Below are 23,791 nucleotides of genomic sequence, written 5' to 3'. Positions count from 1 at the left end.
TTGACAATTTTGTAACTTGTAACCAGGGTCTTCTTTGAAATAGAAATTCTAGAGTGGGTGTAGTCCAACTAATTTAGACTTGTCAAAGAGACACCGAGATAATTTTGGACGAAAAAGTCTGTAAAATGGGTCAAACCGTTCACGCCGAATTAATTAGGCTAGAGTGGGTGGACCAACGCTCGGTGTAAAAATACTATATTTGATATGGTATATTCAAATCAACGACAACAAACCTCAATGTTTTATGCCCATTTTCAAGACCGATGATATTGTTTTAAATAGCCATTGTGTAAAATTTGCTAATCACATAATGATGTACATGGCTGGAGCTATAGATATTCCGGATAAACAAGAGTGATTTGTGTGAAATTGTACCATAGCTCGGCGTACAATACTACATGATGCAGGATTGTTTTTCGAATAAAATCTCTTTTTTTATCTTTTGAAGAAAACATATTGAATAAATTGTAACCGGTATGCCTAAAATACGAAAGTGAGATTTTTGACGAAAGTGAGCGAAAGTGACTTTTAAAATTTGAATTGTACCGTTTTAATAGAATTTTACAGTGAATTTTCTGTTTGTAGACGTATATTATTAGCAACTTATAAAATTTCTTTTCAAAAATAATCACTATGATGATTTAATCGCCATTTATTTGCATAATTTCTATACACAAGTTCTGAGATCTTCCTTTCGCTCACATAGAAAAATACGAAAGTGACTTGTAAAATATTAAATATAGAGTTTTTATTGAAATTTATACTAAAATTGCAGTTTGTAAACGTATACTATCAGAAATATATAAAAAAAAATTCAAAAAATAATCATTATGATGATTTTTACCCCATTTTTTACATAATTTCTACATACATGTACAAGTTCAGCAATCTTCCTTTCGCTCACATAGAAAATACGAAAGTGACTTCTGAAATATCAAATATAGTGTTTTTAAAATTTAAATATAGTGTTGAATATGAAATTATTGATTTCTGATAATATAGGTTTACAAACTGCAATTTAAGTACAATTTCAATTCAAACTCAAATTCAAACACTTTTGTATTTTCAATGTAAGCGAAAGGAAGATCACTGATATATTGCATATAGAAATTATACAAAAAAGGGGTATAAAACTATAAATCATCATAATGATTAATTTAGAAAATAAATAATATTAATTTCTTTATAATACACGTCTACAAACTGCAAATTTAGTACATTTTCAATTTAAACTCTATATTTAATACTTTACAAGTCACTTTCGTATTTTTCTATGTGAGCGAAAGGAAGATCGCTGAACTTGTATATAGAAATTAGGCCAATAAATGGCGATTTTATCATGATTATGGTTATTTATTATAATATATATAATTAGTTGCTAATAATATACGTCTACAAACAGAAATTTTACTGTAAAATTCTATCAAAACGGTACAATTCAAATTTTAAAAGTCACTTTCGCTTACTTTCGCTCACTTTCGTCAAAAATCTCACTTTCGTATTTTAGGCAAACCCAATTGTAACAACCAAATTAGGTTCAAACATTTACAAGTACCCAACTTTTAGTTTAAATTTTACAGCCCCAGAACTCTAGTGTTAAAAGATTTTAATAATTTATATGTTGCAGATTACATACGGTTGTTCGTCTGCTATTAGCATTGTCACGTGACTTTACCAGCAGTGAACCACACCAGGATAAAATGGTGAAAGATGTAAATAAAAGCACCAGTGACCTAAATCGGAGATAACTCGAGACATTTTCAAATATTCTAAAAAAAATATGTTTTACGCCGAGCATTGGTATGTGCCGAGCATTGGTCCAACCACTCTAAATATTTGAAAGATCCTATTGTATAACGAAAAAATGTATCTTCATGTTTTTTTTCTGTGCTATATACTTACTTTTTCACGGATATAAATGCTTATTTGAAATATATGCATGAATGTAACATAGTCTCAATATTTTGACTGAAAGACCGACTGATTTTACATTGATGTCTGTCTGAAGGGCGACCATCATCTTTATTATTAAATAGCTCTAAAGCTCACAGTTTGTTGGGCTTGAATGTTACAATGACAAATAAATTTTCAAAAACTTTTTTCTCGTGACAGATTCCTAAGGTCTTATCTGGGGCAGAACAACATGTTATTCTGTGCCACTGGTAATTGTAAAAATATATTGACACGCCAAAGCTAGGTTTCGATATTTGTTCTGGTTCAGAATCTCAGAGATACTGCCCATATACAAAATAGCACAATATCTTGTTGCATAGTACAATTACTTGGACTAGGGAAGCCAGTTACATATCATGATAATAATTATTTGTTCTTGGAATTTAGTAGTGACACAGTAATTGTGACAGTCTTAAGTTTTGGGATGACATAACAGGTTGTTAAGCACATAGGTCCTACGCAATATGTGATGTTCCAAAGTTTTCCTTTTCAGACTATTTTTAATATCTGTTTAAACTTATATTATTTTTGAAATCATAAATGTTTAAGTTAAAGCCTACTCAGGTATCACTGAACACATCCAACCTTCCTAACATTTATATATTGTAATACAGATGTCACAGGGAGAGAAAATGTGCAGCCTGACCGGGACTCCAACCTGGGATCCTCAGAATACCGTACTGCGGCTCTACCGACTGAGCTATACAGCCGTTTACACATTTTCTCCCCTAAATAGTGAACAGTTCTGAACCGTGACATACTCCCCTGCTATATTGAAATTCATCCTCGAATTTCACAAGAGTTACAGAGCAATGTGCATTAAACTCTGAGCTGACCTGTATACAGTCATGGTCCCCTGTTGGGCTCCAATTATGAAACAGAATCAAACAGAACAAAGGGCTGGTTGACTCTGCTGTGAGTTCTGGACCTGGGGTAGAGGGGTCTGTAAAAAGACGTAATGCGCTACTCAAAATATTTATTGTTCACTCCAACAAAACCGTGGCCTGCGTCAACAATTTCTCATTTCAAGTGCGCATGCGTTGTGCAGATTAGCAGGGAAATTGAAATAATAGCGAGAAAAGATAATCAAAGAGGTTGAAGAGGTTACAAAGTACTATTACATATAGGTAACAGCTATTGGATATGTGATATGAGCTATGCGTGTATGAATTAAAAAAATAACTACGGAAATCAAGAAGGGACATGGACAATAACATTTAAATATACAGAGACAGGCATTGACACAAAGAGATTAAAAATATACAGCACTTGGCAATACGGACAATGTATACTTGACCCTGTGACACAGAGGTTCTTTAGTAATAAGTTAAAAGATATAATTGAAATAATAACATGTTTTTTTTCTCTTCATTTTACAGATACAGAATACTGAACACATCCAACCTTCCTAACATTTATATATTGTAATACAGATGTTCTTTAGTAATAAATTAAAAGATATAATTGAAATAATATGTTTTTTTTTTTTTTTTCATTTTACAGATACTGAATAGAATGTCCTTAATCTACTTTTGAAACAAAGGCATTTTAAACTGATCAACATGCATAGATTAATGTTATTCAATAAACAGTTACATGTGGGGAGCGATGATTTCGTGTTTTCTGCATCACTTGAGATACTGATGAAGTTTATTGGGTGAGTTAATTTTTCATCAATTTCTTTGAAAATGGTTTGAAAATTTAAAAAAAAAGAATTATTATATAGACTGTGTAGCTTTTTAGTTGTTTTTTTTTCAATAAAATATTCACTGTTTTGGATATGGAAAATTCATGTTATTACAAGATTTTTTTCATTTCAGCATCATTTTCATAATAGTGGAGTTTGTTCGCTACCTTCATGACTTTGAGTGTAGTACAGGACACTTAGTTCACAGTTATTTAAGTGGCCTGATGGTGTTTTTTGCATTGACTGTTGCCGTTGACTACATGATTGTACAAGTTAGCATGAGAGGTACCATCGTAGATGACAGTCCCAGGAAGAATATTACTAAGTTTTTGTATACAAGGCTTGTCATACTTGTAACAGAATTTTTCTGGACTATTTATGGTAATATTTCATTTGAAATTATCAAGTTTTATCGTTGTTTTTTCTGTAACTTTTCAGGTCTTCAGTTTCATATTTAAAATGCCATTACCTATAGGAGTTGATTGTATAATATTGTTTCAGAAGTGCATAAAAAATTGATTATTTCTTGAAATAGTGAAGGACCTTGCTACTGTCTATTGATAAGCCATGTAACTATAGTTCAGAGTTCAATTTTTAGTTAAAATACTTGAAATATTGACATGGCCTAGTGAAAATAGTTATACTTAAACTAAAAAGGCAATGAGGCTTAAAAATACATGTACATGTGCAATGTAATTTCCAAATTGGCAATTACTTATTATCTTATCATATTTTTTTTTCTTAAAATTTTGAATATAATTTGCATTGATAGAACATAAATTTATCACTTTAGTTTTTTTTTCTAACAGGGACAGCATCAATAACTTTACACATGCCAGTTTGTGATTCACAACCACGTGTGTACTGGCTGGCATGTGCTGCTGTCATACTTGGCTGGCTTGCAATCATTGTACAAGTAGTCCTTATATTGTTTGTGTTTGAATTTAAGTCAGACAGGAATAAAGCTATCATCACCAAACATGACTGGGAGAAAAGGTATATCTTATTACATCAAAAGATATTACATTTTTTTAATACTGGCATTTTGAAATATGCATGAGTGAAAATATATGTTTTATATATGTAAATAAGGAAATACATGTATGCATAATTTCTTATTGATTTGTTAAAGTAATGCAGCAGTCTTGTTAGTCATTGCTTTCAAAAGTAAATTTGAATTTGGTAAAATAATGAATAAATACATTTTGTAAATAAAAATATTTGCACTCATTTAATTTCAGATTTCCAACTTGGTCTTTGACATTTGACAAATTTCTTAAATTAGAATATTATAAGCTTATTATACATTGTTGAGTACAATACTGAATTCTATTGGACAAGTACACAGCTGTTAAAACTATATTAGACCAGGTGCTAGACAGATTTGCAGCTGTGTAGGAGTCCAAAAGAATAAAAATTGCTCTTGATCATGTTTAATAACCTCTTTATTTTACACCACTATTTTTTGACGGAACTTTGTTACTTCAGTTACATTAAAGATTTCATATTGATTTTGGACTCTCAAAAAATGAAAATGAGACTAGATGGGGTGTTAAATGGATTTGATATGAACCTTTTGGACTCCAGAAATAAAAACGAGGCTATATGGTGTCTGATATAGATTTGATATGTAGCTTTTGGACTCTGGAAATTTCAGGGTGTGATATGGATTTGACTTTTTGGACACTTGAAATGAAAACCAGGCTAAATTGATAAGATTGGATCCACTACTTTAATGGTTTCTATTGGAACATAATGTGGCTCAAAGGCTGAAAATGCATTGGTTATATTCTATTAAGTGTGAAATATATATATTTTCTTTTTCTCCATATTTCAGATGGAAAGGTTTGTTTTGTTGTCTCAGTTCAAATGAAAACCAACATATTTTTTCAACACTGTCAAGGGTTTGCATGCAACTATTCAAGGTAAGACTTTAAAACTTTATTTTAGATATTGAAGAATAATCGGTGGGCTCTCAGTTATAATTTTATATTCACTTAAAGTGTGTGCAGATCTTAATATTTAAAGATATAGCTTTCATGCAGAAATTTGATCCAAACTTTTAATGTCAATAAAGTGAAGATGACAACTCTGTTTTTTGTTGTTGTTTTTTTTTTCAGATTTTAATTTTCTTTCTTAGTGTACAGTGTCTGTTGTAAGAAAAAATAAGTTTATATGGATTTATATTAGTTTGATTGTGTTGGAAGCTTTAAGGTTATTTAAACACTGGTATACTTTCTTACTAAGTAAAGAGTGAAAAGGCCAACACATTAATCATTCTGCCTTACTGCCATTACTGCATCTTAAATGCTGGCATGAGTTGTTTCTTCTTTTAACACAGTAAATGTATGTAATAGACTTCCCTGGCTTTTAATTCTTTCAAACAGTTTCAATGTCAAAGATCTAAATTTAGCAGGGACCTTTATATTATATAGTTTATTAAGACTGCACCAATGCGCAAACTAGCTAGACTTAATATTTAAAAAATTCAGGGGAATAAGCAGGGTTCCAAAAGTAAATAAGTACACATGCACTAGCCTACAGGATATGTTTATATAGATGATTGAGGCAGAGCCTTGGAAAAAAAAGACCTTAAAACACTTATAGTACATTATTTTTTTTAGAAAGAAGAAGAGCTGGTTGCCAGTGATATACTAGCAGGTTTAATACTGGTTTACAATAAACAACATCAGACTAGACAACAACTAGATGTAGTTGATGCTCCATTACTTACCAGTAGACTGAGGTAAATATATACAAGTTTACACAACACATTATCTACTTAGGGCCTTCTAGGCCATTTCTCGAGGGTGTTCTAGGCCATATGAAAAAGGCATACAGTTGTGAATCTTTAATTTCTCACTGATGTAAATTGTTATCTTGTCTGTGAAGAACATTCAGTTTTTATATGCCCGAAAGGGCATATTATGTTATACCCCCTGGCATCCGTCTGTCAGTCTGTCCGAGCAAACATTTTGGGTTTAGGGGCTATGTTACAGTAAAGAGAACAAAAGAGAACAATAGTTTCATTCCGTGATCAAAGGGTTTAGGGGCTAGTAGCCCTTAAGATAACAAAGAAAATAACAAAGAAAATAGCCCCTAAACCCAAAATGTTGGAACGTCCGTCCGTCTGTCCGTTAGCAATTTGGTTTCCGGAGCATAACTTAAGTTCCATTTGGCCCACAATGTTCAAACTTCATAGGATGATTGTCCATATTGGGTAGAAGATCCCTATTGATTTTGGGGTCAAAAGGTCAAAGGTCAAGGTCACTATTACTTAAAAACTGAAAACAGTTTCCGGAGCATAACTTAAGTTCCATTCGACCCACAATGTTCAAACTTCATAGATTGATTGTCCATATTGGGTAGAAGACCCCTATTGATTTTGGGGTCACAAGGTCAAATGTCAAGGTCACCATGACCTTGATACTGAAAACAGTTTCCAGAGCATAACTTAAGTTATAATTGACCCACAATGTTCAAACTTCATAGGATGATTGTCCATTGTGGGTAGAAGACCCCTTTTGATTTTGGGGTCAAAAGGTCAAATGTCAAGATCACTATATCCTTAAAACTGAAGACAGTTTCTGGAGCATAACTTAAGTTCCATTTGGCCCACAATATTCAAACTTCATAGGATGATTGTCCATATTGGGCAAAAGACCCCTATTGATTTTGGGGTCACTAGGTCAAAGGTCAAGGTCACAATTACCTTAAAACCAAAAACAGTTTCCGGAGCATAACTTAAGTTCCATTTGGCCCACAATATTCAAACTTCATAGGATGATTGTCCATATTGGGTAGAAGACCCCTATTGATTTTGGGGTCACAAGGTCAAAGATCAAAGTCACTTTCACCTTAATACTGAAAATAGTTTCTAGAGCATAATTAAAGTTCCAGTTGGCCCACAATATTCAAACTTCTTAGGATGATTGTCCATATAAGGTAGAAGACCCCTATTGATTTTGGGGTCACAATGTCAAAGGTTAAGGTCATTATTAATAACTTAAGTATTAATCAACCTACAGCTGTAAAATTTTATAGGATGAACAGCTAATTCCCATGTCTTACAAATGCTTCATCCTTATTAAAAAAAAAAACACTTTCGGGCATATAATGCTCCGCCTAGTGGTGCTCTTGTTCTAAGTAAGTTATACATCTAGATTTTTTAAATTATGTAATTTTAAAAATTTTGCTGCACTTAGAATAATGCACAAATAACATGAGGGGGTCTCTCTTTACATGTTGCAAATTAACAGAGTTTGATGTAACTTAAAAAAAAGCATCATTATTCAAAATCAAAACAAAAGCCTTTAGCACATTAGAAATTTTTAAGTTCATCACTCTTGACTCACTGGCTCTTGTAATTCAATTAATGTGTAGATAGGATACAAGTTGGACTTGTAAGGACCAAAGAATGAAATAACAGTCTCACCTTTCATGCCAACATTACCTTTAAGTAAGAATAAATACATATTTATAGATCATAGGCTAATTTCTCATAAGCTAATTAGCAAATGTTATTTAATTATGAATGTTATTACAGATATTAATAGTTATGTTCATAGATTTCATATGACGAAAGTACTTGCAATTATTTCATTCAACCATTTAATATGGGACGTAATTTGTTTATAATTAAATATAATTAATATATAAAAGCTGGCCGGTTAGCTCAATAGATGGAGCTTTGAATTGTGAATCAGGTGAACTGGGTTTGATTTCCAAACAGTACAGTCACTTTCGTTGCGATTGATCATGAAATCTAGGCTCATTCGCATTGTACCTATGTTCTGGCATGTACAGAAGTTATCAATTCCTTAAATTGAAGTGAAGGCAACTAGTACTGGTAAACTGCTTGACAGCCTGACCAGGAACTTATAATGCGGTGGCTGAACTGTGCTCTGGTAAGTTCTATGTGGCTTACTGCTGTCATGAGTGCAAAATTACCAACACCCACCAACAACATTTTTTAAATACATTTTGCATTTAATCAATGGTTTAGTTCCAGCTAAAATAGTAATTTGAAATTAGATTAACTTTATGTATATGTTGTTGTAGATGCAAACCTTATAAAACAGTACCCTCTCCTGCAATGTGCCGTAAATCATGGATGACTTTCAGTGAGGCAGCACTATATATGAAATATGCTCTGGGAAGCTATGGATGGTTCTACTACATTGGTCTTAACAACCCAGTAGTGGCCACATGTAAATTAATGCCAAGACTCAAGTTAGTATAATTATTGATATGAATATTTCATGAATTTATAGTACAGTAAAAACTGTTTACAGTGACCTTCGATGGGAATAAAGAAAAAAAGTCATTATAGATAGGGAGTCACTGTGAACAGTCTTTACAGAATTCGGATATATGAACATACTTTGCCAATATTTTTTTTGATAGCAGGATACTACCATACTTACGGTTTAATTGTATTTTCTTATTTGTATTTAACATATATTAAACATACCATGTATCATTTATAAAAACAAGACAGTATTAATAAAATTGCATGTATCATTGGTTAAGATTATAAACTGCACCATTACATTAGTATTTAAAAGTTACATCTTGATCATATTGATAAATTTGTTTGTAAAAAAACCCAAAAAAACTGTTTAAATTCAATTTTACTAATAAGATACAATATCTACAATAAAACACGTACAGTAGAATAAAAATGAATAAAGGTTTAGGATTCTGTATTGATGTACATTTATCAAACATTGTTCGGAAAAAATGGTGTTTAATTTGTTTGAAACCTTTAGTTAAACTTTTTATGTACTTTTTATATTCTGGTTTTCCAAACTGTAATTTTCACCTTCTTATGTCCTTAACTTTTGTTTTTGCCTTGCTTCCCTCATCTTATATTTCACTTTCTTATTTCCTTAAAGCCCCATTATGCCTCAGATATGCTTTAATTTTAATTTCTTAAAAACTTTTAATTTTTTGTAACCCCATTCGAGTTACTCCTTTTGCAAAAGTCGCTTTCCACAGCTTTTATACCGTAACAGGAGATGCTAAATCATGGTCGTTGTACAGACTAGACAGGGAGTCGCTACATACAGACCATTTATATAGTAAATACTGTTCGGTGCACCTAATTATGGTCACTTAAGACAGAACGTCGCTATATACAGGGGGTCACTGAGACAGTCTTTACTATATATAACATAAGTTATAATAAATGTATTCATTTAAGCTTGAAAGCTAGTGATGTGTTGATTAGATGTAAATATTTTTTTGTGTGAATTGTGAATTATTTTCCCTGATGACATGTTGAATATGATAATCATGTTTTGCTGTTACTGCACTAAGGTAACATTATCTGTAAAATGAGAGACTATTTGAATCAACATTGAAATGAAACATTTTAATGTTGGTGCACATTCCATCATTTCATAACCATTCATTAAAACGTTTCAATTTGTTACAAATTCATAATGTTCTTAAAAAGAGAATATTTTAATATATTCATTGACATGTATTCTTGCATAAGAACTAAGTGTGCAGGTACATTATTGAAGAAGACATCACACATTAATGCAAAAAATCACACATGCATTGTTATTTAACATTTTTATTATGCATGATTCAAGCATTACAAAATTGGTTTATTTATACTAAAAACAAATAATCAATAACCAATCAGAAAGTCTTACATACATGTACTTTCATGCTAAAATTAAGCTAATACACCTTTTTGTGCATTTACATGTACATCTGCAGAAGCCCGCAGACTGAATCCTTTGTCCAGCTGGCTTGGGCTTTAATTGGGTCCCCATGCTTCTGCTGATATTAATGCATGAAGAAATGTACATTAACCCTCAATATCTGATTAGTAATTTTTGCAACATAGTAATAGCTTCTTTGTTGTTTATATTTAACTAAAAACATCACATTTGTCAAGAAACTATAAGGTGGTCTTTCTTTAGAAAAAGAAACTTGAAGTGACATTACACTGATTTTTTCCTTTGTCATGTTGTGCTGAATTGACTATATATTTTAGAAGATTGACTGTTAAAATGGTGATTGACCAACAGTTGAAATTGGAAAATGTATAGGATAAAACATAGGTCTGCATAAAATTATAAAAGATTGCCTTACTTTTTAATCTTTTTAAAAATTGATTGTTACAGGTAAATTCCAATGGATATTTACAGACATTTTCTTTGGCCACATGAGTTATTTGTTGTTCATTGGATGTAAACTATAAAATTGAAAGGAATTATGGCAAAATGTAAACTTATTATCTGTTCCCTCAATCTGTACCCTTGGAAAGGTATAATGTCACTTTGAGATAGACTGTCATTATCTTATTTTGAGTAAAATAGTTGAACAAAGAATTATGTGATATATAAAAACTAATTAACAAATTAACTAATATATGTTACAGTTGGGGTATGAAGGAACCTCCAGGTCATATTGTGAAAGATGATAAACTTCTAGCTAACACAGCAGCATTCTGTTTACAAACTGGCTGTTCCATTGATGATCTAGTCCATGTGTCTTTCCTAAATGAGGTAAAATTTTAAATGTACATTAAAAATCTGAAAACCAAAACCTGTCCAGATTTGACCAAAAGTTAGATTTTTAGACGTTTCCAGTTTTCAGAGGTTTTATACATTTATTGATAATTATGATGTGTTTGAACATTGACTTTGTATAAGAAATTTTGTATTTACTTTTCAACCCTTTTTTCTATGTCATATTTTAATATTTTTTTTGAAAATTGTCTTATGCAAATTCATGAATAATTAAATATAATTCAGAAAATTAGAAATTAAAACTACACATTGTCTGAAATATAACTTTTTAATTGGTTTTTGAAATATGTAATCTTTTGGAACTTTCTTTTTCCCTTAGCAATAGCAACCAGTAATGTTTTTACACATGCACTATTACAGATACAAATATGAACTTTGTGATATCAGCTTAAGATATATATCATCATCTAGTCAGTGTCTATCAAGTTTGTTCAAATAAATGTCCTGGCGTCAAAATTTGGCCCCACCCCAGGGGGTCATTGTTTTCCCTTTATGTATATAGTAAAAACTTAAAAAATCTTCTTTTAAAAAACCTGTAGAGCTAGAGCTAAGATATTTAGCATGAAACATCTTCTAATAGGTGTCTACCAAGTTTGTTCAAATAAAAGCCCTGGGGTCAAAATTGGCCCCACCCCAGGTGGTCATTGTTTTCCATTTATGTATATAGTAAAAACTTAAAAAATCTTCTTTAAAAAAACCTGTAGAGCTAGAGTTAAGATATTTAGCATGAAACATCTTCTAATAATAAATGGGTGTCTACCATTTTTATCCCACCACCATATAATGGCTGGGGCATTTAGTTTTACCCTGTTCCGTTGTTCCGTCATTCCGTCCTTCCGTCATTCTGTCATCATCAGTTTCCATTCATTATCTTAGTAGCAGTTGCACACATTCAACTCAAATTTGGCATATGGATATGTCATGACAACATACAGGTCAAATTCGAATTTGGTCATGGTTCGATGATTTTTGACAGAGTTATGCCCCTTTTACTTTGAAAATAATATGAAATTTTCAGTTTCTGTTCATTATCTCCCCAACGGTATTACACATTCAACTCAATCTTAACATATGGATATGTCATGAGAAAATACAGGTCAAGTTCGACTTTGGTCATGGTTCGATGATTTTTGGCAGAGTTATGCCCCTTTTACTTTGAAAATAATATGAAATTTTCAGTTTCCGTTCATTATCTCCCCAACAGTATTACACATTCAAATTTGACATATGGCTACGTTAAAAAAATGCGCAGGCCTAGTTCGAATTTGGTTATGGTTCTATGACTTTTTGCAGAGTAATGCCCCTTTCACTTTGAAAATAATATGAAATTTTCAGTGTCAGTTCATTATCTCCCTAACAGAGTTACATATTCAAGTAAATTTGACATATAGATATGTCAAAGGAATGCGCAGGTCAAGTTCGAATTTGGCCATAGTTCGATGATTTTTGGCAGAGTTTTGTCCCTTTCACTTTGAAAATAATATGAAATTTTCAGTTTCCGTTCATTATCTCCTCTAGAATATTACACATTCAACTCAAATTTGACATATGGGTACAGCAAAGAAATATGCAGGTCAAGTTCAAATTGTGTCATGGTTCGATGATTTTTGGCAGAGTTATGCCCCTTTAACTTTGAAAAAAAAGGAAATTTTCAGTTCCCATTCATTATCTCCCCAACAGTTGTACATATTCAACTCAGATATGTCATAAGAATGCATTGGTCAATTTCCAATTTGGTCATGGCTTGATGATAGCTGACAGAGTTATCCCTCTAGAACCTTGAAAAAAAAATCAGAAAGTTTCAGTTCATTATCTTCTCAATGGTTGTACTCATTCAACTCTTTGACATACATATACATCTTAGGAATAAGCAGTTCAAGTTTGAATTTGGTCGTGGTTCAATGATTTTGGACAAAGTTGTCTCCCTTGAATGTTGGAAAAATTTTGAATTTTCAGTTTCAGCACTCATACTTTTGTGGAAATGTATGTAGCCATTAATTTGGCTAGAAATATGCAATATGCAATTTACAAAAGGTTAACACTGAATAGTTTCAGTGCCTTGAACTTTGTTTAAGGTGACAACAGACACTTTCCGTGGTACTCACATAAATGTCATTTAAACCAACTTATTTTAGTAATAATTGTTATTTATTTAATCGTTGTGCATTAAATGTCGTTGATCATCATATAAAATAACATATTTGAAAAAAATGCCTTTGTAAATGATTGATTTTTAATAAAAATCCTAAAATTTTAAATCGTCATATCAAAGTCATTTTTTATTTTTTTGTCATCAAACTTTTGGAAAATAAACATACTTATAATATCTGGGGAACCGTGTCTCAAATTTTTTCTATCTTTTCTCAAAAAAATATTACGTAACGTCAAACATTTTATGCGACTTTTTTCACCATACATATTACGTAATTAAAGATAATTAAGTCGCTGATTGAGCAAACAAAAATCCCTGACACGGTTCCCTCCGTAAATGAATTCCATTTCATGTGCTTTAAACCGCATGTTAATTGCTTGATTATTAAAAAAGTTATGCCGATTCAAAGTTAGTCCGACCCGCATCAAACGAAGTGTCATAAATCGGCTGTTCTCTCTCGGACCCCTACGTTTCAGGCTAAATAATTGCATAATACACAAATATCGCACCAGAGAGGGTCACAAGTTGCGGTAACATACTCTAACAACATTTTATGACCCAGTGACATCTGACCAATTAAAAAGTTGCTGATTAATATCAGTTTATAACAAAAATTTCTTCAAATCTTAACGTGATTTACCGTCCGTCTGGTATCGGTCGCACATGCCACGTGACTTTCGGTAAAATTTGAGGCACTCGGTGGGGGAAATGGAACGTATCTGCGCACCGCTATCGGGGTATTTAATTGTTTCACTTTTGAAGTTTATTACTATTATCATCAGCATTATTATTATATTATACCAGTGTCAATCTGTCTGTGTATTCGTGTATGAAATTCCGTTAAAATATAAATTAAAATAACAAAAAACTGAGCTTCTGACGGTCTTTTAAAGTCCATGGTAGATGTACAAATAAGAACGGGATATTATATATTTTTTCCTCCAAATTGATATAAATGCTTCACATATTTTAATAGAAATAAAAGGTATCACTCGATCATTATGATCTGACCTTCTTGACTTCTATTATCATGAATACACGTATCATCTATGCAGGACATAGAGATCCAGTTTCTACTGGGATATACAATAAATTCCATACTTTGTCCAAGGTTTATTATGCTCCCCGAAAAAATTTCGGGGGAGCATATAGTCGCCGCCTTGTCCGTCCGTCCGTCCGTCTTTCCGTCCGTCCCCTTTTCTTGTCCGGGACATAACTCTAAAAGTATAAGAGGTATCAACATGAAACTTTGTAGGTAGATAGATCTCATTGAGTAGGTGTGCAGTGCACAAGAACCGTAACTCTGCCTTGCCTTATTTATGAATTACCCCCCTTTGTTTATTTTACACTTTGAACTTTGTCCGGGACATAACTCTAAAAGTATAAGAGGTATCAACATGAAACTTTGTAGGTAGATAGATCTCATTGAGTAGGTGTGCAGTGCACAAGAACCGTAACTCTGCCTTGCCTACTTTTGGAGTTATTGCCCTTTGTTCATTTTGACACTTTGAACTTTGTCTGGGAGTCTAGGTAGCTAGATATAATTGGATAGAATTGCAATGCTTTAGAACCTTAACAAAGCCTGGTCTAATTTTTGGAGTTATTGCTCTTTGTTCATTTTTACACTTTGACTTTTACCCGGGACATAACTCTGATATCATCAGGAAACTTTATAGATAGATAGATCTCATTGAATAGAAGTGCAGTGCAAAAAAAAACATAACTCTGCTTTGCCTAATTTTGGAGTTTTTGCCCTTTGTTCACTTTTTTATACGCCCGTTTGAAAAACGGGACGTATTATGGGAACGCCCCTTGCGGGCGGGCGGCGTCCAATTTTGTCCGGAGCATATCTCCTACATGTATGGAGGGATTTTAATGAAACTTCATAGAAATGTTCACCACTATGAGGAGCAGTGTCGCGCACATGAACCAGGTCTCTAGGTCAAAGGTCAAGGTCACACTTAGAGCTCATTGAAAAATGCTTGTCCGGAGCAAAACTTCCACATGTATAGAGGGATTTCAATATTACTTGGCACAAATGTTCACCATTGTGAGGCGGAGTGTCGCGTGCAAGATTCAGGTCTTTGCGGCCAAGGTCAAGGTCACACATAGAGGTCAAAGTTCAGATAAAAATATGAAGATGTGTATATGGACCATTTAGTCATCATTTATTGAGGGATTGTAACACAAATGGTCATTATCAAGACTATGGCTGTGATACATATAATTTAGGTCAATATATACAAGGTCAAGGTCACTAAAGATGATGAAATATCCAGATTTTGTAAATAGAATTTAATCAAAGGGCGACAACAAAGTTATTACTTTGTTCATAAATGACTTACACAATTACTCCCCTTGATCTACTTTCACTTTCAATTCTAAAAATAGAATTTAATCAAAGGGCATAAAGTAATCCTCTTTCTTGGACTTGAGTATGTTCTAAAGAATGTAACATTTATTTACACATGTTTCATTCATTGGTCAAGATTCTTAACTGTGATAACTATGGTGTTCTGTAGACTTGGTATTTGTTCATAAAGATCATACAGTAATTACCTTATCAAATGTAAATACTTTCTCATAGAAATTTAATTATATTTTAATTTTCAAGTAAATATCAGTTCAGCTCATTCAAAGATTAAGAATTGTAATGAAATGTATTTCCCTAGAATAAAATCTTAAATCAGAATTTTTTAGATCCATAATGCCCCCATCTCCATCTAAAGCTTTCGTAAACGGGCGTATTTTGTGACTATGGCACCCTTGTTTATACTTTCCTGTGTCCAGAACCTTCTCGGGGAGCATCACCCGGTTCAACCGGTTCTTGTTAGTACTGTGTTCGATTTACTGGCGAACAATTTATTCAAAGCATTCACTGATAATATATTTTATTATCTTTTTTAATTGATTCATAGAGAAATAATCATCCTTAGACAACCTAAAATGGTTTAGAAATTTGTCAGGGACACCTTACCACAAGTCATATAGGCGTTCACATAAAAAATGTTGTCTGTTTTTGTTGTTGTTTTACTTGACATTGTTAGAAAACGAGGTTGAATGTAAAGCAAGTCCTTGAATCCGTAAAAAAGTCCATAAACTCAATGTAATATCTATCAGATTAACAGGACAGACAAATTATTTTCACACATTATGGATATTTTAGCAAAGTTGTTCTATATTTCTAATCAACCCCGTGGTCGTGCGAATTGCCGCTATGCTTAATTATCTATGTTTCATACATTATGTTACGTACATTGGCCGATAATTTCTTATTTTATAAAAAAGGATAAATAAAAGGTAGACGATATTCATAAAAGATGTACGGTATTTGTACGATACATGAATTACGAGTGGTATGGACCAGTATGGATACGTAATTCACGCATATATGGAACTACCGATTTCCCCCATTGATGCCTCAACAGGGGGCGGAGCGTTATCGATAATTGACAGGTTACGCGAATAGCAGATAAAAATGGTACAGGTACCGTTTTAAAACGTTTAAAAACACATTTTTTGGACTAACTGCTTCCAAAAATAAATCACGAATGTGTTCAGAAAAGGTTGATAAATCTACTAAGCAAAATATCTCATTTTAGGTATTTTCAGTGATAATTGACTCCGTTGTCACCTTAAAAATGGTTTGTGTTATCATTGAATAGTTTTAAGGGCTTTGAACTTAAAAATGAAAAACATTATTGTGCAAACAAATTTGGAACTAAATATTATAACATCTGAAATTTTGGCTGCATGCGGGGGCATCCGTGGCGTGACGACACATTTCTAGTTGTTCAAATATGGGCCCTGGGGTTAAAATTAGCCCTGGCCCGGGGATCATTGATTTTCCTTATATGTATATAGTAAAAACTTAATAAATCTTCTGTTAAAAACCCAAAGAGCTAGAGTTTAGATATTAAGCTTGAATTATCTTCTAGTGAGTGTCTACCAAAATTGTTCAAATACAAGCCCTGGGGACAAAATTGGACCCGCTCAGAGGGGGGGGGGGGGTCATTGTTTTTCCCTATATGTGTATAGTAAAAACTTAAAAAATCTTCTTAGAGCTAGAGCTTATAGAGCTTAGATATTTAGCATGAAACATCTTCAAATGGGTGTCTACCAAGTTTATTAAAATAAAAGCCCCTGGGTTAAAATTGGCCCCGCCCCTGGGGCCTATATACAGGTGAGCGATTTCAGGGCCATCATGGCCCTCTTGTTTAAATTTCATACTGTATTTTTATCCAGGCCATTTCTCCTAAACTATAAAAGTTTTGGACATGAAACTTCATAGGATGATAGGTCTCATCGAGATGAACTCAGTGCACAAAAACCGGCAGTTTATGTTTTTTGAGTTATTGCCCTTTGTTAATTTTCATACTTTAATTCTGTCCAGGCCATTTCTCTTCAACTATAAAAGCTATGGACTTGATTATCTTCATAGGATGAAAGATCTCATTAAAAAGAAGTGCAGTGCACAAGAACTGGTACTCTACACTTTTTATTTTTAGTTTATTGTCCATTTCTCTTCAACTATAAAAACTATGGACTTGATTATCTTCATAGGATGATAGATCTCATACAAAGAAGTGCAGTGCACAAGAACTGGTACTCTGCACTTCTTATTTTTTTTGTTATTGCCCTTTAGCAGTGTTTATAAATAACCTACATTTAAGTTCACAAGGCGACACATCCGACTTGCGGAGTTCTAGTTTTTCCATGACTGAACTCTTCCATGTACCCATTAAGGCATGTTTCCATAACAAAATTACCAATAGTATGAGTCAAGGGCTAGAAAGGGGGTCATATGTGTCATTCAACATTTCTTGTTTTTAAAATTGTTATTGACAAGAATCTGGGCTGGGGTCATTTGTGTTTACCAAACACGTAATTATTTTTTGTTGTTTTTTATAACAAATAAAGACACTGTTTATTTTAGTCAAATCAGAATTGTATTAAAAGTACATTGAAAATCAAAAACTGTTATGATATAGTCAAGAATCTGTTTTTGTAGATTTTACATTCATTGTATTTATTGCATACTGTGTTACATTAAGTCATATACTTCAATCTCATCTCCAGATTTCCCTATTATCATTTTGGTCATTTCTTTATTGCAACAGAGTCCTTTGTAACTGCCATTCTGGTCAGTAAATCTCACAACTTCACCTCTCAGTTTACCATCCAATCCGAATTGTAGCACATTATTTGAGATATTGTTAGACATTAGTAGACTTCCCCTACCTGTCAGATGACAGTCCCAGGCCCCATCTAATTGTGGACCATTAAATTTTCCTACAACTTTTCCTTGGTTGTCTAAAACAATCAGCCCATTATTCCAGCCAGCAACAAAAACTTTTGAAGCATCTTCAGTTACAGCCAGGCTACGAATGGCATATGACATTTCCCTCCTCGGAGGATCCTTAGTGAATTTTTGTAGTTGTCCACCCATCATGTTGTATACATAAACTGCTGAAAATCTGTCAGAAATGTATAGATTGCCCTCAGTGTGAGCAAGACCATGACAGTTGAAACCTGTTGATATGTTTTGTGTTACACTCATTCTGTTGGCTAGAGAAACAAACAGAACTTTCTCTTTACGGGGCAAACTTACAGCAACCTGATCATTCCTGATACTACACACTTGCCATGGTTTACCAGGCATATCACAGGAGTCTCTGACAGCAAATGTTGAACCATTCAAGCGTTTTATTTTGTTGTTACGGCCTTCTGCCAATATAATCGTGCCATCTTCCATTGTACAAGCTGTAAGTATGCTACAGTCAAATTTGTCTGCCCTACCTCTCACACAATATTTCTTTACCTGTGTGGTCTTATATAAACCCTCTTCCTTTGGACTTGCCACAGTTTTCAAATTTGGACTTGCCTCGGTTTTCAAATCTGGACTTGCCACGGTTTTCAAATCTGGACTTGCCACGGTTTTGAAATCTGGACTTGCCGCGGTTTTCAAATCTGGACTCGTCATGGTTTTCAAATCTTCATTTCTTGTTGTAACTTGTTGTAATGCTTTTCCTAGAGCATTTATCTCTTTTAACAAAGATGATATTCTTATATCAGCAGCAAAGTCAATATTCTTGGATTGTATGGGGAGTTTGTTTTGTTCAAGAACATCAATAATTTCAGTGGCCACCTTTTTTGACTTCTTAATATTTACAAAATTCTGGGTTATTTGGTCACTGTCAGCTGAAAGCACATCAAGGCTATTTTTAACTTTGAGTTTATTTGTCTCAAGCATTGTCATTCCTTTGTCTACAATGTCAACAAGGACTGCATACTGACCAGATATATCAGCGACACTTGCTTTTTCAAGCTCATCTAGCCTGTCATTGATTTCTTTTCTGAACTTTTTCACCACTTCTAAGGTCTCTTCTCTTGATTTCAGGATTCTTGATTTTTCTCTTTTAAAGATATCAAGTTGCTCAGTAATGCTTTTGATAACTTCATTAAGTTTGTGTTCCATTTCAGTAGTTCTAGCAAGTCTTCTTTTGTTTTCAACATATTCTGGTATATAGAAAATATCTTTGCATAATCTGAAATAAAACAAGAATGTGTTATCTAAAAGAATGAAAATGTCAAATGAGCTACATATATTCGGGCAAATGATTATGGTCCGATAAAACAAATTTTAACTAGATTTATCTCATTTTCCAGGAGAAACTAGCTGATGCACCGACCAGTAGATTTGTGTTTATTTGATGAAACCTTTCATTGTAATTTTATAGACTTTCATGTCAAAAAACACACACAAAAACAGATGCTGAGGGAAAAAAAGCAATTCTCCTATATCATTGATTTTCATTATGTGCATATACTATGATATAGTAAAAACTTCTTGTCTGAAGGTACAAGGCTTAGAGCTTTGATGTTTGGTATATAGTATCATCTAATAGTATTCTACCAAAGTTGTTCATATTTTGCCCCTAGGTTCAAAATTGGCTCGCCCCAGGGTCATAGGTTATCCTTTAACCTTTTACAAACAAAAAAAATCTACTTCTGTTAAATTGATTAATGCAGCGACATTGCATTTTTACACAAATTCAATCTTAGTGTACATAGAGACTACTTAAACACTACAAAAATGGTTGAAAAATTGATTTAATAGCATATCCAATCATATATATATTATCTTAAATCCCCCATGACCATTTATGATATTGAAAAATACATGTAGCCATAAAGCTTGAGTGAGTTTTACCTATGGTTTACTGCCATGCATGTTCCACACCCAACATCATCATGATTTTGACAGTACATGTCAATGAAATGATGACTATGTCTCTCACACCTTTCTGTTGGTGCCTCTAACACAGATTTACTGACCGTGTCCTTTTTTGTCGGTTCCCTTGGGAAGTGTTCTTTATCCAATATTGTATGCCTAGTTAGTGATGGGATGTCATCATGTACCTTGACACAAGTCAAACAGAAGTAATCCTGACATTGCTCGCAGTATTTCTCCCCCTCACAATGTTTACCATTACGTTTACAAACTCTACACATGAAGTCAAATATTTCGTCTGATGCATTTGTACTTCCTACAGATGCCATCTTTATACAAAACTGTTGTAAACTGCTTATTACTCCATTTTATAAAAAAAATCAATCAAGTAGATTATATTTGTACAGGTTATATACAGTTGACAGCCTTCAAGGCCCTTGAATTTGTTTTGTCACATGACATTGATTTTTGAGTGAACACGAGATAAGATTACAAGTTTACACACAGTTTGTTCAATTCATGTATTTTTTTTTGTATCGGCGGAAATTAACTGTATATTTACTGCTTTATCTATTTGTAAATGAAATCAGGTCATGTTCTGACTGTAATATTTGTGGTATTTAGTTTAAAAAACTGCAGTTTATGATATTATTGAGAAGGTATAAGAAGAATTGTTCTCTATTATTTCTGGTATATTTATCGCAATACAAAAGTACTGTACAAGTGATTTAAAAGTCTAATGTTTAAAGTGAAACACTCAGTCCTGTGCATCTGTATGTATAATGTATTGACATAGCATACATATTGTACATGTAGTTAAGTGATAAATCAACTGTATAATATATATATAATATTATACACAATTTTAATCAGTTTGCTACTTTAATGATTGAAGATGAAATTTGAAAAATATAATAATTATTCAAGTGTCTTGACTTTTGAATAAAATTTAAGGTATTATCACTATCATGTGAAGATTAACATTATGTATTTTTAGCTTGATTTAAAAAAAAAAGGTATTGTTACAGTCACCTTGGCGTAGCAGTTCACAAAGTTGTACCTTGATCATAATTTTTTTAGTTCTCGGTGTTATGTCTTTATACTTTGCAACAGCAACCCTTGGAACAAGACCTTTAAGTAGACTAGACTAACCTTGACCTTCATCCTTAAATGACATTGACCTTCAAGGCCAAATGTCTAAATTTTGCTTGTTTATTTGCTGTTAGTGGCTGTAACTTTGTTATTTTTCAATGGATTGTCTTCAAACTTGAATATAATAATTTTTTATGATAGACCTTTCAGTTAACTATACAGACCCTTGAGCTCCACTCATAAATGACCTTGACCTTGAAGGTCAGATTATTGAAATTTTCATTTTATTACTGTAAGTGGCTATAACTTTTTTGTTATTGAATGGATTGACTTCATATTATAACAGAACATTTTTAGGATAAGACTTTTGTGTAAATCAATTGAACTGACCTTGACCTTTAAATGACCTTGACCATCATGGTCAAATTATTGAATGTTGGTTAAATTGTCATACTTTTGATAATAATGTACAGATTTTATTTAAACTTGGACAAAACAATACTTGCTACCAAACAAATGTATTGAATAATTCAGATGTGACCTATATTAAACTCAAATTGACCTTGACTCATGTATGGCCTGAAGAGTTAATTGAGATTAAAAAAAAAAATTCCAGACAAGTTTCTTGATTGGGTCTCTACTCCAATTGAAATATTATTTTTGATTACTCAAACAAATTTACATCTGAGCCTATATAGCCATGCCTTTGTGGTGCTTTTGTTTCAACTTTTAAACATTTAATTGTTCAATGTTGATTAAGTTTTATTATATCCCCCAAAATTTTTCGCACTTACTCAGTATAGTCTTGTAAAAAAAAACTCTGTTAAGTCTTATTTTGTGAAAATACAATGCCTAGAATTTAAATATTTGTCATGTAGCATTACCTTGTTGACATCTACAAAATGGGTGTAAATCATGCCCCTTGTGTCAATATTGGCCAAACCCGGGGGTCTCTTGTTTTATATAGGCTACAAAGCACAGAGCTTAGATATTTGACATGCAGCATCAATTAGTAAAGTAAAGTAATTGCATTTTATAGTCTAAGTTTCATGCTTACGCACATTCACCGACTTTACAGCTATTACCCCTGGTCAAATTAGTAGTTTTTTCCAAAAGTTTGTTCAACATTGGCCTTCCATGCTAGTCACTTGCTTAATGTAGACTTATGTAAAGAAAACCACATCTTATATTTTTGTGGATAACTTCTATGTCTAGAGCTTCTATATTTAACAGATAGCATTGCCTAGTAAACCTATATAAAATGTTTATAACCAAGACCATCAAAATTTTTAAGTAGTTTCTTTTACTATCAAAAGGGAAAGTAAAATAAAGGATACAATGTAGTTTGGATTTGTTTCTTCTGTTTTCAGATTTATGCAATTCCATTCTATGTTTGTATTGACAATGAAAACCAGTCGGTTATTGTCGCAATAAGAGGAACTCTATCTTTAGAGGTAAGATAATTTGCAATGTTTTAAATATATGATTTTCAAATTAATTTCTTTAAACATTTATTATATGAGTTATCATTTAATTAGTATAAAAATTTGTTGCGTCTTTTTATGAAAACATTTGCAGATGTTTCTTTATTAAAACACCATTTTCATGTTGAACAGTTGACTTGGAAGGGGAGTGTGAATGATAGCAATTACTACTGCCATCAACAAACAGACTCAGTCAAACTGAGTCTGCAATATTTTAAATTTTTCTGTTTTTGACCATCCTTTTAGATACCCACTTTCACTACATGTTAGTGTTGTTTTCCTTTTTAAGCTCTTTAAAGTTATTTTTTTAACTGCATAGTTGTACCATAATATTATTTGTATGTTCTGTTAAATTGACAGTCACACTTTATTGTAATTTCAATACAGGATATTCTAACAGACTTGGTTGTTGAGAGGGCTCCAGTATGTTTTGGGGGTATTAAAGGTTCAGTCCATACAGGGATGTACCAATCTGCCATATATATACGTAACAAAATTCTTTTGGAGGGTATACTTGAGAACGCTTTCAAGAGAGTGGAGGTAAGTATATTGTCTATATGAAAAACTATGGAGAGTAAGTCTATGTCAACTTTATTACTTCCTGTTAAGGTTTTGGCGCAAAAGTAGTTATCTATCCTA

General features: G+C 32.7%; 2 protein-coding genes across 3 annotated transcripts in view; one reads left to right on the top strand and one right to left on the bottom strand.

The window, feature by feature from the left end:
• LOC132723886 (diacylglycerol lipase-beta-like) overlaps positions 1-23,791 on the top strand; it is a 43,790-nt gene that overhangs the window by 171 nt on the left and 19,828 nt on the right. For both annotated transcript variants that reach the window (XM_060708689.1, XM_060708690.1), the window contains exons 2-10: positions 3,457-3,610; positions 3,774-4,021; positions 4,450-4,636; positions 5,478-5,565; positions 6,265-6,386; positions 8,702-8,872; positions 11,040-11,166; positions 23,039-23,122; positions 23,540-23,692. In XM_060708689.1, the coding sequence (XP_060564672.1) occupies positions 3,516-3,610; positions 3,774-4,021; positions 4,450-4,636; positions 5,478-5,565; positions 6,265-6,386; positions 8,702-8,872; positions 11,040-11,166; positions 23,039-23,122; positions 23,540-23,692 (1,275 nt within the window). In that variant the 5' untranslated portion in view covers positions 3,457-3,515. The remainder of the gene's footprint in view (positions 1-3,456; positions 3,611-3,773; positions 4,022-4,449; positions 4,637-5,477; positions 5,566-6,264; positions 6,387-8,701; positions 8,873-11,039; positions 11,167-23,038; positions 23,123-23,539; positions 23,693-23,791) is intronic.
• Positions 18,269-21,042, bottom strand: LOC132723887 (uncharacterized). Its single transcript, XM_060708691.1, has 2 exons — positions 20,556-21,042; positions 18,269-19,890 (listed from the first exon to the last, which is right to left on the bottom strand). The coding sequence occupies exons 1-2, from the start codon at positions 20,903-20,905 to the stop codon at positions 18,387-18,389; spliced, it is 1,854 nt and encodes a 617-aa protein (XP_060564674.1). The 5' UTR covers positions 20,906-21,042; the 3' UTR covers positions 18,269-18,386.

Source organism: Ruditapes philippinarum, unplaced genomic scaffold (assembly GCF_026571515.1).
Source record: "Ruditapes philippinarum isolate M1 unplaced genomic scaffold, ASM2657151v2 ctg2662_1_1_1_1, whole genome shotgun sequence".
Classification (NCBI taxonomy): domain Eukaryota; kingdom Metazoa; phylum Mollusca; class Bivalvia; order Venerida; family Veneridae; genus Ruditapes; species Ruditapes philippinarum.
This window is presented reverse-complemented; position numbering and strand designations above follow the sequence as displayed.